General features: G+C 33.5%; 3 protein-coding genes across 3 annotated transcripts; 2 read left to right on the plus strand and 1 right to left on the minus strand.

The window, feature by feature from the left end:
- Positions 1–2,152: 2,152 nt before the first annotated feature.
- Positions 2,153–2,983, plus strand: LOC110622434. Its single transcript, XM_021766928.2, has one exon. The coding sequence runs from the start codon at positions 2,326–2,328 to the stop codon at positions 2,800–2,802; it is 477 nt and encodes a 158-aa protein (XP_021622620.1). The 5' UTR covers positions 2,153–2,325; the 3' UTR covers positions 2,803–2,983.
- Positions 2,984–6,860: 3,877 nt separating this feature from the next.
- On the plus strand, positions 6,861–7,402 carry LOC110622641. The gene is made up of 3 exons (XM_021767232.1): positions 6,861–7,011; positions 7,096–7,253; positions 7,382–7,402. The coding sequence occupies exons 1-3, from the start codon at positions 6,861–6,863 to the stop codon at positions 7,400–7,402; spliced, it is 330 nt and encodes a 109-aa protein (XP_021622924.1).
- Positions 7,403–9,277: 1,875 nt separating this feature from the next.
- Positions 9,278–11,592, minus strand: LOC122724545. Its single transcript, XM_043959797.1, has 4 exons — positions 11,343–11,592; positions 10,193–11,268; positions 9,510–10,046; positions 9,278–9,334 (listed from the first exon to the last, which is right to left on the minus strand). The coding sequence occupies exons 1-4, from the start codon at positions 11,590–11,592 to the stop codon at positions 9,278–9,280; spliced, it is 1,920 nt and encodes a 639-aa protein (XP_043815732.1).
- Between the last annotated feature and the right edge of the window lie 4,142 nt (positions 11,593–15,734).

A 15,734-nucleotide genomic window follows, 5' to 3' on the forward strand; every position in this document is an offset into this window, starting at 1 on the left:
AGTTATTCAAATTATTTATATGGTAAAAATAATATCATATATGCCATTTAAACTAATTTAAATTTAGTTAAAATTAATTTTAAAAATTACTACAATTATAATAAATTTAAAAATTGAGATTTTTTATTTAAAATTAAAAATTTAAACTATAAATGTAAAAATTTATAAAGTTTGAATTTTTTGAACCAATAAACGCTTTAAAAATTTATAAATTGCTATAATTTAATTAGTTAATATTTGAATATTTATTTATTATTTAATTTCATAAAAAATGGATAAATGGCAGTTGATTCCTTTTGATTTAATGAAATATTGAGTTTAGTTTTTATATTTTTAAAAATTTATAATTTAATTATTAACATTTAAAAAAATTAACACATTAATCTTTATCGTCAAAACTCAGTTCACTCCCCATTTATTTTAATAAAAATAATTAAAATACTCTTTAATGTATATTTTCATTTTTAAAAAAATAAAATCTTTGAAATTTAATTAAATTTACAATTAAAGTCCCTATAATTTTTCAAATTATTACTTATATTTTATAATTTTTTAGAAAAAAATCTTAAAATTGATCCTAGATATTTAATTATTAACTCTTTTATTTTATAATTGAATCCCTAAATATTTTTTTAAGCCCTTTTAATTTTATAAATTAATATTCTAATAATTATAATATTTAAAAATAATCTTTATATTTTACACGAATTGATCTTTTAATCATTTGATATTATAGTTATTTATGAGAAAACCTTATATTTTTATAAATTAATTTTTATATATTATAAATTTTTATAAATAAATTCTCATAGTTAAAAATATTAAAAATCAAATCAAGTCGAGAAAGATGTATAATCAAATAGAACCAAATTGATAAATTTCAGCTTGATTTAATGTAAAATAAATTGAATGAAAAAATCAAATCACTTATCGGTTTTCAATTAAATACAAACGCATTTAATAGTTTCATTTAAAAAGTATATTCAATAATGATACTGCATATAATTAAATAAATAATTATATAATTCATTTAAGAATCCATTGAAACAAAATCGAATGAATCTAAAAATTGAAAATAATTTATCTAAGAAAGACTCTTGAATCTTTTTGTTTAAGAACACCAGTATAAGTATTCTAATAACATTTAATCCCTTGACCTTTGCATGTTTGATGGCTTTCTACTCTATAAAGATTGTATGAGAGATTTGCATGTTTAATTGTGTCATGCAATTCAACTCGAAATCATGGTGGAACTAATGTTTTAGTCGTATCGTACAGCAATGACGATAAAATCATGAGTAAAGCAAAGATCAAAAGCGGTATCAACAATGAGATCGAGAGTGATATCAATAATAAAATTAAGCGTATCGATAACGAGATTCATAGCAGCATCGATAACAAGATTTAGTGTAGTATTGCCGACAAGTCGAGAGGGGCAACTATGGCTTGAACGGCGTTGAAGTGCAATGCAATCATAGGGTCTATGGAAGAAAGAAGTTGAAAAAGAAGAAGATCAAAAAAGAAGAGATGGTGGGATGGATTGATATGTTTGGTTGGCTTTTTGGAAGCAAGGGTTTTTTATCCCCTTAATATAGCTGCGCGTATTTACTAAAAAATGAATATGCATATCCCTTGCTTTTCTCAAGCCTTTTTAAAATAATTTTTATTTTAATTAAGTATAATTTTTTACTTATATAAATATAATTTCTTTTACCATTAATATTTACCAGTTATATATTATTAATTAAATATAATAATTTGAAATTTCAAAATTAAACTATTCATTTTATTTAAAAAATAAATAAAATAAATGGATGAATGCAAAGAATAATTTTCCTTTATTATTTTTTTCATTTTTTAGATAAAAAATAAAATAAATAATTATTTATTTTTTAAAAATATTGAAAATAAAAATTTATAATTTTAAAAAATTATTGACAAAAATAAAAATCTTTCCACTTTTAGCAAATTTACCATACATATATATAGATTTATCCTACCATTAATCGCATTATTTAACCATGATCGGTAACAATGGGTTACTGTTAATTGTGAGGAGAGTAAGACAGAGATGCTGTAGGTTGCGCTTGGGAAAAGTAGATGGATCCTAGCGCCTTAATTTCTTATATTTGCTGTATCAAGACGTCCACTTTTTAAAGCTCATTACCTATTTCTCTGCTGTCAATCTCAACTTTTTCTTTCTCAGAAACCTTCTTCTTTTGCAGCCTCTGAGCAACTCTCTCTCTCTCTCTCCTCAACTCTTCTACTTTTATATACAACTTGTTGCCTTTGTGAACTTTGAAAGCTTATCCATCTCTTGTTCATATGGATAATCTGGTGGGCACTAATATTCACAGTAGTAGCAGTAGTCTTCCAGACAGAAAAGCTCCCAGAAAGTCCAAAACCAATAAGAATAAGCCAATGAAAGTTGTCTACATATCCAACCCCATGAAGTTCAAGACCTGTGCCTCTAAATTCAGGGCCTTGGTGCAAGAATTCACTGGTCAAGATGCCAAATTTCCTGACCCAAGTAGGTTTCTTGATAGTGATAGTGATGTCGGTGACTGCGGATGCGGCGGCGGCAATAATCAAACGGTTGAACATGAGGGATCAGAAACGGTTGATGATCATAAGGTCCCCATAGTGGATCTTGATGCTGAGCAGGGTAGAACACCAGATCATGCTACTCCACTTCCACTGGAGTCATCTTTTGATGATATTTTCATGGCTCAGATGTTTGAGAATTTGTCAGGATTAATGCCATCAAGTTTATTGTATGAATCTTCTGCAAATGTAAACTGAGTAAGCTGTCTGTTTTGGTTCCTACCATGGTTGTATCTTATCATCTGCACTTGGTAATTAACCTTGCTTCCTAATTTCTGTATGTAATTGCTAGTTATGATAACTGTGGAATCTGATATTGGGTTATTGAAGTTCTTCCACTTCTATAATATTTCTTTTGGGTATTCGTTACTCAATTTCTTGATGTTGAACTTCTTGTTTGGTAATTTAGTGAGAAGATCTGTAATGGGTAGTGAAGCAAAAGATGCAAGAACCATGTAGCTTGCTTCTAGCCCATGCAACTGTAGCTGGGTTGCTTATCTAAACTTGCATCCAAACACTCCCTTGTGATAGAGATGATGTGAAAACATTCTATATTAATTAATTAAGTGATAGATTGAAGTAAAATCTGTGCAGAAAATAAAAGTATAATTAGTGGTTGAAGTTAGTTTTGAAATAATAGTACAGGTGAAATTTCATAGGAACCTCATGCAGAAGATATTTATTATGGGAAAGAGTAAATTAATTATTTTATCACCAAACAATGCCCATTTCTCATCTCAAGTAAACCAATAATTTAAAGAGAGCAAGAATACTGGTAATTTTCCTTTCTATGCAAGAACATTATCCATCAAAAATCTTCATCAGGTAATGCCAAGACCATATAAACTTCCCTTCCAACTTGCATATGTACTGTAGGTTTTAAAAAATATATATATAACTTTTGGAATTGATTACAAGCTTGTCTGTATATGTATATGCTTGACGTGGTGCCTAGGGCTCAATTTCTATGTGGAGTTTTGGATTGCTATGGTGATATTCTGATGGAGAAAATTTCATGGGAAGTAACTTTCTCAAACCTTAATTTCATGAGTTTCCATGAAAATGACAGGTTTATTTTTTTAGCCATTCTTTTCTTCTATGCAGAGTCTCTTCTGCGATAATTCAAATAAATTGATATACCTAAATGTATTGATCAAATACATTATTACAGTTTTAAATTTTTTATTTTTATTTATTAAATATTTAAATTAATTTTATTATTTATTAAATACTTAAACTTATAAATTTATGTCATATAAAAAATAAACAATATACTCACAGACTTATCTTGGTAATAAGTGTTTCGAAATAAATTTGAGAGATCTAAAGTTCTATTTTTAAACTCTTATTTTTCTCTCCACATTTTAGTATTGATTTTAATTTATCTCTTTTTTCTCTTTATTTCTCTAGAGACTTTCTCTCTGAATATGCATAGTAAAATTTAGAGACGAAATATGAATAAGTACAAATATTTTTAAAATTATTGTTTTAAAATTATTATCTATTTTTTTAAACTATAATAATATATAAATAACTATTATAATTTAATTTAATTTTTTTATTTTTAAAAAATTTCTCAAAATATTTTTTAATATTTAATAAAATTTAAGATGAATATAATTAAAAAATTATATTTTTTAATATATGTTAAAAAAGTAAATTATGAAAAAGAGAGAATAAATTTTAAAAATGAAATAAAGGAGTAATATCAAATTTTGATGGATGTTCTGATCAACTGTACTGTGCTTCTCCAAATTTTGGTAGTGATAGTTGGGAAAGGTGGAGATGAGAAATGATTGTCTTTTATTTATTTATTTTTAGTATGCTACTGGTCATTATAAACGCTACATAGAGGGATTTTTTTTTTTTTTTTTTTTGAATCAAAGGGATTTTTTTTTATTGACTGTATTAATTGGTATTTAAATATAATGATTGTTAAAGTTCAACTGCTTCGTCCATCATAAAAATTAATTTAACTGTTTAATTGGCGATAATAGGTGAGAAATCAATAGGTCAGGAGTGTGATAGATATACTATACTGGTGGACATGATAAAATTATGGGCCGGCAAACATATGATTTTTTAGAGAAAATAGTGAGAGCATCCATAAATTGTAGATATATATCTTTATTTAAGATATTGATTTTATGTTTCAGAGGTGCATGAGACCTTTATTTAAAGTGTTTTTGAATTGATTTAAATTATGAAATTCAATCGGTCCAATTCCATTCAAATCAATCAATAAATTTAATTAAATAATTATATTGGATTGATAATTTATTTTAGTTTTTTAAATAATTCCGACAATCATTTTCAATGGGTAAAAATAGAGGTATTTCAACTTAAGAAACCCAATAATGCAGGTTTCAATGATGATTTTAACTCCAACCATAGATTCAAAGAAGGTAATACCTCTCTCTACATTTTGTTTCATATATTTTTTTTTCTTTTTAGCTAAGTTGCCAAGGAAAAGTGGAAAAATGAAAATAAAAATGTTTTGCATTTTGTTTCTTTTTCTTTTCTTTGAGTAATTTAAGGATACTATAGCTCGAAATTAGATAACTTAATTTCACTCAAATTACAAATCTTTTGTTTTCTTATTATTTTCTCTTGCATTTTCTTAGCATCCAAATATACCTCTTCTCACGTTTGCTGCTCTCTAATAGGATTAATGCAACAGAAATTGTAGTTTCTAATGTGAGATGATTAAAAATATAAAATTTAAAATAATCAAAATAAAATATTTTCATAGATAAAAAATCATAAAAATAATTAATATTAAGTATTAAATACCTTGAATTTATTTATATATTATTCAATTAATTCATTTAATTACTAAAAATTAGAGCAAATAATTATAAGCTAATTGATTTCTCTTCCCAATAAAACCAAATTAATTAACTAAAAATTATAATTTATCTTCCAATAATTTGATAATTCTCAAACTAATTTTTCAAATATTGATTATTTTTCAAAATTTCACTGGTTAAATTTTTATTTCCAATCTAATCAATATTTCTGATATATTCAATTTTCTATGCCATCCTAAAATATTTATTCTCGCAGTATTCGGTTCAAACCGAAAAAATCGATCGAACCGAATTAATTTAAAAATTCGATTCGTTTTTTTATTCGATTCGATTCGGTTCGATTTTTAACTTTAGAAATTTTGGTTATTTTAATTCGATTTGGTTTTAATTAGAAAAAAAATTAAAAAAACCAAACCGAACTGATGAGTGATAATAATATGTTATTTTCAATAATATAGAGAAATTAAATCATATTAAAATTAAAATATTTTAATTAAATTTTAAAATATTAAAAATAAAGAGTAAAAAATAAAAAATTTATTAAAAATCAAAATTGATCAAATCAGTTCAATTCGATTATCAAAATCTATTCAATTTAATTTTCATAAATACTAATATTTTGACTTTTAATTTATTCAGTTTAGTTCGATTTTGAATCGAATCGTTTGACCATAATATAGGCACACATATTGGTGGACGTGATAAAATTATCAAACGGCAAAGATATGACTTCCTAAAGAAGATAGTGGGAGCATCCATAAATGGTAGATACATATCTTTATTTAAGATGTTGATTTTATGTTTCAGCTCCACGAGGAGCTGTATTTTAACCCTTTAAATTATGAAAAATAATAAAAAAAATTAAAATCTTAAATTTTCATAAAAAAAACAGTTTGGATAGTTTTGCGTGGAAGCATTCTTCTTTTGGCTTATTACAGTTAAGTCAGGGTTTGATACGTTTTATTCAGAAGTGTCAGGATCTAATATGGATTGGTAAGGGCTGTGGAAGGTTAGGGTGCCACAGCGAGTTCAAATATTTTTGTGGGAAGTGGCACATGAGAAAATCATAGTTAATGTTAAACGCCAAAGCGAGAATTTATTGATTATGATTTGTGTCCTCTTTGTGGAGTTGCAAGTGAATCTGTTTTGCATGCTCTACGAGATTGCCAACATGTGAAACAAATTTGAAATTCCTTTTTACCTACCAATTTCGTTTCTCCATTTTTTGATATTTTGAATGTGCCTTTATGCCTATCTGCTAATATAGAAAAAGTAGGGTTATTGGCTAATGGAATACCATGGGATGTGCTTTTTAGTTCGGCTGTTTGGTGGTTATAGAAGCGAAGAAACTTGTTGGTTTTTAATGAGAATAATGACCAGGATACTATTGATGCGTCCTTTATTCAGCTTCGAGCAAAAGAATATGTTCATGCATAGAGGTTTTCGATGCAGGCTGGGTCTGGACCGAGAGGCCGGTCTTTGAAGTATGTTGGGTGGAAGCCACCAGAAACAGGTTGGGTGGTAGTGAATTCCGATGGTAGTGCATTGTTGTCAGCAGGAAGGGCAAGTTGTGCAGGTTGTTTTCGAAACAATGAAGGTAGATTGCTTTTGGGCTTTCAATGATTTTTGGGCAATTGTGGAGCAATGGAAGCTGAGCTATGGGGAATATATTATGCTTTAGTATTAGCATGGGATTCAGGGCGGAAGAAGATTGAAGTTCAAATGGATTCTCAACTCGCATTAGATTTACTTGCAGGTAGAGGTGCAGGAGTTTTTAGAGTTGCTAATTTGGTGAGGAATTGCCGTGATCTTATCAATAGAAGCTGGGAAGTCAAGATGGTAAAAATTTATAGGGAAACAAATGCGGTAGCGGATCGTTTGACTAGTTTAACCATCGGTGATGATTTTAATTTGAAAATTCATCAATGGCCTCCTGTTACTATTAAATTTTTACTGGATGCTGATAGGTTAGGGCTTTCATGGCCTAGATTAATAAAATAAGGGCTCTATCCCTTTTTTTTTTTAAAAAAAAAAAACAGTTATTTAAGCCCTTAAATAAATAAATTTAATATTGCATTTTAATAATTTAATTTATAAATAGTTTATATTAATTTATATTGTTATAAATGAATAAAATAATTCTATAAAATTCATAAAATAAATAAAATATTATTTAAAAGTTTTGAAAAAATTAATATTTAAATTTAATAAATAGTAAGTTAAAAAGACCCTTTATATCAATTAAAATCATAAATTATTTTTTATTTTTTTTATTTTTTTATTAACTAAAGATCAAATTTTAAATTAGAAAACCTTTTAAACTTTTTAACACCTCTTTAAAAAATATAATTATTATAATATGATATATGTAATAAAAATAAAAAAATAACAAAATATATTAAAAATTTAAATGTAATTTTCTAATATAGATATAAAATTCAAATAATATTATAAATTAATTGAAAAAATATATTATAATTTTTAATTAGTTTTGAATTATTTTTAGTAATTTTTATATTTTCATAGTCTCTGTAATTAAGTTTCATTAAGAAAATATTAATTAGTTTCTTATAAATTAATTTTTCAATATATTTTTATATATAATATTACCTATAATTATAATAATATTTATATATTTTAATAACACTGATAAGTTTTTAAATGAAATGTTAATATTAAAATTGATATTTAGTTAAAAAAATAAAAGGTAATTTAAATTTTTTTAAAGTGAATTTTTTTTCTATTTATAATAATTTTAATTTTAAATTTTTATAAAATTAACAATATAAATATAAATAAATATATCTATAAACTAAATACTAAAATTTAAAAATTAAATTTATTTATCCAAAAGGGTTTCAGTAGCTACTATTTTATAGGAGTTTAAATGTTAAATTTTTTTAATTTATAAACAGAGAACGACCAGTGTTACTATTTTTAGGTTAAATAGCTATTTTTAAAAATTTATAAATTTAAATAGTTATTATATATTAATCTAAAAGGTTAAATAGATATTTTATTTGATTAGAACTTAAATAATTTTTTATAAAATTTTTAAAGGACTAAAAAATCCATTTGTGTTTAAAAAATAAAATTTATTAACAAATTTATATATAGATATTTTAATAAGAATTTTAAAATGTTGAAAATAATTTTCTTTTCTTAGGAAGAGAAAGTCATTTTTTTAAAAATGAATTACCTTTTATTTTATCTATAAAAATATTTTCATTAATTATATTTTTTGAATATTTTAAATATTAAAAAATATAAAAATATATATTTTTTAAATAAATAGAGCCTTATATTTTATTAAATTTGTAATATTTTCTAACTAGTATATTTATATTTATAGTAGTGTCTTTTTCAACTAGGGGTTAAATAGTAATACCACTATACTCTTAATCTACTCGATTAGTAAACTCAAATTCACTTTTTTTAATAAAAAATCAATCTCATTTGTTAGCATATTTTAAAAATTAGTAGTATATATATATTCGTAAATTTTATTAGAAAGTTTTATAACATTAAAATGTAAAAATATATTTAAATTATTTAAATGTAAAGTTAAGATAATACGATAATCTTGCACTCACAGGTTTAACCTAATGATAAGTGCATTTTAATAAATATGAGAGATCTCAGATTTTACTCTCCAAATTTCAATTTTCAATTCAAAAAAAGATAATACCATAATCTCATTAATAAATAGCATGAATTTTGTAAATTTTTTTAGTTAGACCTATTTGAATCTAAGGAGAATATTATTTGACCATAGAAAATATATTTATAATTATATGTTGTGTATAATTATTATTTTTAAATTTTACTTTTTTTTTTTTAAATAACAAGAAAACTTCATTAATTTAAAGAGAACAAAGAAACAATATGAGGAAGAGGAATATCAATCCAAACTCCTTGACCTGACTCAGAATGAGCCGATGTTGCTAGAACATGAGCGACATCATTCATAGATCTATGAACAAAAACACACTTTGCTTCCTCATAACTAGATAGAAGCAGTTTACAATCTTGAACCAAAAGGCCAAAAGACGATAAATCATCTAACAAAACACAATTAACTGACATCACAAGTACCTGAGCATCCAATTCGAAAAGAATTTGATCCCATCCACACTCTTTAATCCAGCTCAATGCTTCCCGGAATGCTATAGCTTCAGCACACTTTGCATCCATCTGGCTATAAAAGGAGCCTGCTCTAGCAGCCACAAAACTCCCATCATCCTTCCGGATTACACAACCGAAACCTACCGAACCTCGTTGCAAGCTTAAAGAGGCGTCAATGTTCGCCTTGATCCAACCGTGCGGCGGAGGAGACCAGATCGGGCGAGCCGGGTCGACAATGGTGCTTACTGAGGACACGACCCGGGCTGCTTTCCATTGCTGCAAAAAATTCAGAGCCATGAAGAACACACCACTCGCAGTCTGACCCTGGCCCTTCCATACAACATTGTTCCTATTTTGCCACAAAGTCCATAAGATCATTAGCATAAGGGAGGCATTTTCCACAGAAGCAGAAGAGAAGGCTAAAGAAAACCACTCATTTAAAGAAGATGCAGAAGGCGCAGGCCAACCCAACGGCGAGCTTAACCAGCAGCTGCGGGCAAAAGGGCACTGAATCAGAATATGCAAGACATTCTCAGGGGCTACATGACACAACGGGCATGAAGGATCAACTGGGACTCTCTTGGACTGAAGTAACGAGAGGCAAGGGACAACATTAACTAGAGCCCGCCAGCAGAAATTGAGCTTTCCAGAACCTTAGCTTTCCAGAACCTTTTCCATATCTCGCTCCCTTCCCTATGTTGAAAGCCATCAACCAGGAACCTATATGCACTCTTAACCGAATAGTGACCTTTGGACTCGAATTTCCAGCACCATGTATCACAACACGATGAAAGACTAAGAGGGATGTTCAAAATACAACTTCTATCTCTTTCGTTGAACATCTGTGCAATTAAACTCTCGTTCCATCTGTGGTTAATTATGAGATCTGAAACAACAACTTTAGCACAGTTCAAAGGAGGGGTTGTGGAAACCAGGGACTCAGGCAGCTCTCTCAACCAAGGTTGCCCCCAGACTGAAACTGACTGACCATTCCCAATCCTCCAGTAAGCCCTAGCTCGAATCAGACCTCGAGTTTCCCATATGCTGCGCCACAAAAAACTAGGGTTACTTCCCAAAGGAGCTTCAAAGAAAGATTGTGTTGAAAAATAGCGGGCCTTAAGGACACGAGCCACTAAGGACTGAGGCCTGTTGATAATGTGCCAGCTCTGCTTCCCAAGCATGGCCAAGTTAAACTTATGAAGAATTTTGAAACCTAGCCCGCCATCAGATTTGTGCTTTGCCATTTTGTGCCAACCCAGCCAATGAATACCCCGATTTTGATCCGCGCCCTTACTCCACCAATATCTAGTCATCATGCGTTGCAGTTCATCACAAAGAATCTGAGGAAGTAAAAATAAGCTCATCACATAGTTTGGCAAAGCTTGGAGGACTGTTTTCAAGAGAACCTCCTTACCTGCTTGAGACAGTGCCCGATGCTTCCAAGAATTCAGCCTTTTCCACAATCTATCCTTAACAAAACTGAATACTTCCCTCTTATTATTCCCAACATGAGAAGGAAGTCCTAAATAATTTTCAAAATCTGGTTTCTCCTCAACCTGAAGTACTGAGCATACAGAGTCCCGAAGAGCCACAGGAGTGTACCTACTAAAGGAGATAGATGATTTCTGAAGGTTTATCACCTGTCCAGATGCCTTTTCATACATGTGAAGGATACGCTTGAGTTCCAAAGCCTCCTGAACACTTGCTCGGAAGAAGATCAAGCTATCATCTGCGAAAAAAGGTGAGAAATCTGTGGGCCACCCCGAGAAACCCTATACCCATGAAGGCTTCCACTGCTTATACAATTTTGCAGGAGACGGGAAAGCCCCTCAGCACAAAGAATAAACAAGTACGGCGATAAGGGGTCTCCTTGCCTCAATCCCCTTGTAGGAACAATAGGGCCTAACTGCTTGCTATAATGCAGGATCCAATAACGAACAGTGGAGATACAAGAGAACAGCAAAGCAACCCATTGTTGCGCAAAACCCAGCCGAAGAAGCATATCCCGAATGAAACCCCACTCAAGTCTATCATAGGCCTTGCTGATATCCATTTTGAGGACCCTAAACCCCACACTGGAGTCCTCATCAAATACTCCAATGGGGTATCATCATCATACATATCAGCTTGGATAATCATGGTCATTAACATCATTACTCATTAGACACTCTGTACATAATGGGGATTCACACACCTCTAGGTCAAGCACTACTATAATCCTCAATACATCATCAAATCATTCATTACATTACATGGTCATAAATACTCATTACATCATGTTCATGTCCACTTCTATCTATTACAACATACATGACTTAACTTCACTCTAGCCGACTTCCTGATCTATCCTGTACCTGCAACTCTGGGGATAAAGGGAGTGGGGTGAGCTACTAGAGCCCAGTGAGTAGAATAATAAAACATCAATTTAAATCATGCTTTCATGTATGCGCCATAACACAAACATTTCACAACAAGGATGAACTTGTCACCATTTAGCCCCTATCTTTCTTACTTATACATGCCAGGGGCGTAGAGCCGTAGCAGGCACACCCGGACTTCCATAATCGGTCATAATGCCAGGGGCGTAGAGCCGTAGCAGGCACACCTGGACTCACATAGGCTATCATGACATACAAGGGCTAATGGATCATTCAACATTCATCCACATCAACAACAAAGTATGCAATGCAACATATTCGTGAATTCTAATGCAAACAACCTAATATATCTCATGGCACTCATGATGCGTGAATCATGCTAAAACATTTCATTAATTTGCTTTAAAACTTAAAGTTTATTCCACTCACCTCTGGCTAGCTTTGAAGAGACTCTGAAGCAGCTGGCTCACTGCTGGGGGTCTCGGTTCCTCGGGTCCGAACCTACACAGGTGGACTCAAATGAGGGACCAAACATACATGAGTATGACTCTAAAATACTCCCCAAAAACCCCCTAAAACATCCTGAAAACATCACATGAAAACATGCAAGAAATGGCTGAACAGGGCACTTTCGGCGGCAGGTTCGGCGGCCGAAAGTCCCTCTGCAGCCGAAAGTCATGCGGGTTCGGCGGCACTTTCGGCGGCCGAACCTCCCAGACAGAGACGAAACTTGAGTTTCGGGGGCAGGTTTCGGCAGCCGAAACTGCCTCCACAAGGGGGTTCGGCGGCCGAAAGTCACTTCGGCGGCCGAACCTGAGTTTCTGCCGAAAGGCAGAAACTTGGCTCCCTTGTGTCCACAGCCTCCAAAACGCCTCAAAACATGCATAAACTTGTTTCTACACATACATACACATCATACATCACACCTAGGGGTCTCAAACTATAATATACCCCAACTACAACACTTCAAACAACACATTTTAGCATACATTGTTCAAATCACAACCTAGACCCATAAACCTAACAACAAGCCTAAACATGCATTCTACCCCATCAACTTGCATAAAACTTCCATAAAACATAAAAGAAGCATAGATCGAAGCTTACCTCTTGAAGATCGAGAGGAAGAATGACCCTAGCTCGGAAAATGGAGGGATTTAGCTCCAAGACTTCCAGGCTCCAAACTTGCTTAAAAACACTCAAACACTTTTGTGGAACCTTAAAACTCAAAGAAAATGGTGGGGATTGAAGGAAAAACACAAGATTTGGGAGAGGGAGGTCGGAAGCTTGCTGTGGCTGAAAATGGGAGAAAACTCTCCCATTTCGGCTAAGTGCCCCTTTTATAGGTGGCTGGCCAGGCCACGTTCGGGGGCCGAAAGTGCCTCCGCATGCATGCAAGGTTCGGCGGCCAAACTTGGAGTTCGGCGGCCGAACCTGCATTTCCCTCACTCAAAATTTTCGGGCGCCTAAAGTCCCTCCGAAAGCATGCATGTTCGGCGGCCGAACTTCGGAGTTCGGCGGCCGAACCTGGGTTTTCCTCCAAAGATTTTTCATGCAAAAACTCATTTAATGTCTTACTTAAAAACATGAAATACATGAAAACATTTCATAAAATCATAGTTTTACCCTTCTAGAGGTTTCCGACATCCGAGGTCCCACCGGACGGTAGGGATTCCGATACCGGAGTCTAGCCGGGTATTACATTCTCCCCCCCTTAAGAACATTCGTCCCCGAATGTTCCTCAACTAACATACAAAGCATGGCATCAATCATAACATACAACATAGCATACAATATATCATACATGCAACACATAGAACAACTACCACTCACCTTAAAACAGATGGGGGTATTGCTGGAGCATGGACTCCCGTGTCTCCCAGTTGCATTCTTCAATATTGTGGTGGTTCCAAAGGACTTTCACCATCGGGATTTCCTTGTTCCTCAGCTTTCTGATCTGAGTGTCTAGGATCCGCACTGGCTGTTCTACATAGGTGAGATCCTCATGGATCTCCATATCAGGCTCACTAAGAACCTTTCCAGGATCCGACACGAACTTCCGTAACAGAGAAACATGGAAAATCGGATGGATTCTCTCCATCGAAGCAGGCAAGTCTAGCTTGTACGACACATTACCGACCCTCTGAAGCACCTCGAAAGGACCGATGTACCGTGGAGCTAACTTACCCTTCTTCCCGAACCGAACCACTCCTTTCATAGGAGACACCTTGAGCAAAACCAAATCCCCCTCCTGAAACTCTAGCTGTCTTCTGCGGGTATCTGCATAACTCTTCTGCCGACTAGCAGCAGTCTTGATCCTCTCTCTGATTATGGGTACCACCCTACTGGTAAGCTCTACTAACTCCGGACCCGCAAGAGTCCTCTCTCCTACTTCCTCCCAGCAGATAGGTGATCTGCACTTCCTCCCATACAAAGCTTCATATGGAGCCATCCCTATGCTAGCATGATAGCTGTTATTGTAGGCAAACTCCACCAAAGGTAGATGCTGCCTCCAAGAACCGCCAAAATCTAGCACACACATTCTGAGCATATCCTCTATTGTCTGGATGGTCCTCTCTGACTGTCCGTCTGTCTGTGGGTGGAAGGCAGTACTGAAGTCTAATCTGGTACCCATAGCGTTCTGCAGACTCCGCCAAAACCTGGAGGTGAACTGGGGCCCTCTATCTGACACTATAGATACCGGGACCCCATGCAGTCTGACAATCTCATCTACGTACACCTGCGCCAACTTGTCCACAGAGTAACCACTCCTGACAGGGATGAAGTGAGCAGATTTGGTGAGTCTGTCCACAATCACCCATATGGAGTCCAATCTGTTGGACGTCGCCGGTAACCCCACTACGAAGTCCATAGCTATATTCTCCCATTTCCACTCTGGAATCGGTAGTGGATTCAACATTCCAGCCGGCTTCTGATGCTCTAGTTTCACCCTCTGACACACATCGCAGGCTGACACGAACAGTGCCACGTCCTTCTTCATAGCTGGCCACCAATACACTCTCTTCAGATCCTGATACATCTTGGTGGCTCCAGGGTGAACACTATACCTGGTATTATGGGCTTCCCCCATAATATCTCCCTTCAGACCAATGTCATCTGGCACACATAATCTGTTCCCGTAGCGGAGGATCCCCTTATCATCAAACTTGCACTCATTACTCTGGCTTGACTGAACCGTTCTAGCTATCCTGACCAACTCTGGGTCCTCATGCTGTTTCTGAGCTACCTGCTCCAGAAACACGGGTGTCACTCTCATCTGAGCCACTAAGGCACCTGTGCCAGACAACTCCAACTGTAATCCCTCACTCATAAGTCTGTGGAACTCCTTCACCACCGGCCTCCTCTCTGCTGAAATGTGGGATAGACTGCCGAGTGATTTCCGGCTTAGGGCGTCTGCCACAACATTCGCCTTACCCGGATGGTACTGAATCTTGCAATCATAGTCACTCAACAGCTCTACCCATCTCCTCTGCCTCAAGTTCAGTTCTCTCTGACTCAGGATGTACTGCAGGCTCTTATGATCTGTGAAGATCTCACACTTTACCCCATAAAGGTAATGCCTCCACATCTTGAGTGCAAAGATCACTGCTGCCATCTCTAGGTCATGTGTGGGGTAATTCAGCTCATGCTTCTTCAGCTGCCTAGAAGCATAAGCGATCACCCTCTCATTTTACATTAGCACACAACCCAGTCCCACACGGGACGCATCACAATATACTGAGAAGTCATCATCACTTTTTGGCAGAGCTAACACCGGTGCTGAAGTCAACCTCCTCTTAAGCTCCTCAAGGCTTTC

This window comes from Manihot esculenta, chromosome 9 (assembly GCF_001659605.2).
Source record: "Manihot esculenta cultivar AM560-2 chromosome 9, M.esculenta_v8, whole genome shotgun sequence".
Lineage (NCBI taxonomy): Eukaryota > Viridiplantae > Streptophyta > Magnoliopsida > Malpighiales > Euphorbiaceae > Manihot > Manihot esculenta.

Excerpts from the sequence above, each read along its gene's own strand:
- LOC110622434 (XM_021766928.2), top strand. The coding sequence starts at position 2,326 with ATGGATAATCTGGTGGGCACTAATATTCACAGTAGTAGCAGTAGTCTT.
- LOC122724545 (XM_043959797.1), bottom strand. The coding sequence starts at position 11,592 with ATGGATATCAGCAAGGCCTATGATAGACTTGAGTGGGGTTTCATTCGG. Across the intron at positions 10,047-10,192 it reads AAAGGTTCTGGAAAGCTAAG|TGCCCTTTTGCCCGCAGCTG; the intron begins GTTCTGGAAAGC and ends ATTCTGATTCAG. Across the intron at positions 9,335-9,509 it reads TTTTCGAATTGGATGCTCAG|GTCAAGGAGTTTGGATTGAT; the intron begins GTACTTGTGATG and ends ATTCTGAGTCAG.
- LOC110622641 (XM_021767232.1), top strand. The coding sequence starts at position 6,861 with ATGCAGGCTGGGTCTGGACCGAGAGGCCGGTCTTTGAAGTATGTTGGG. Across the intron at positions 7,012-7,095 it reads TTGTTTTCGAAACAATGAAG|TATTAGCATGGGATTCAGGG; the intron begins GTAGATTGCTTT and ends ATTATGCTTTAG. Across the intron at positions 7,254-7,381 it reads GAAGCTGGGAAGTCAAGATG|GTTAGGGCTTTCATGGCCTA; the intron begins GTAAAAATTTAT and ends GGATGCTGATAG.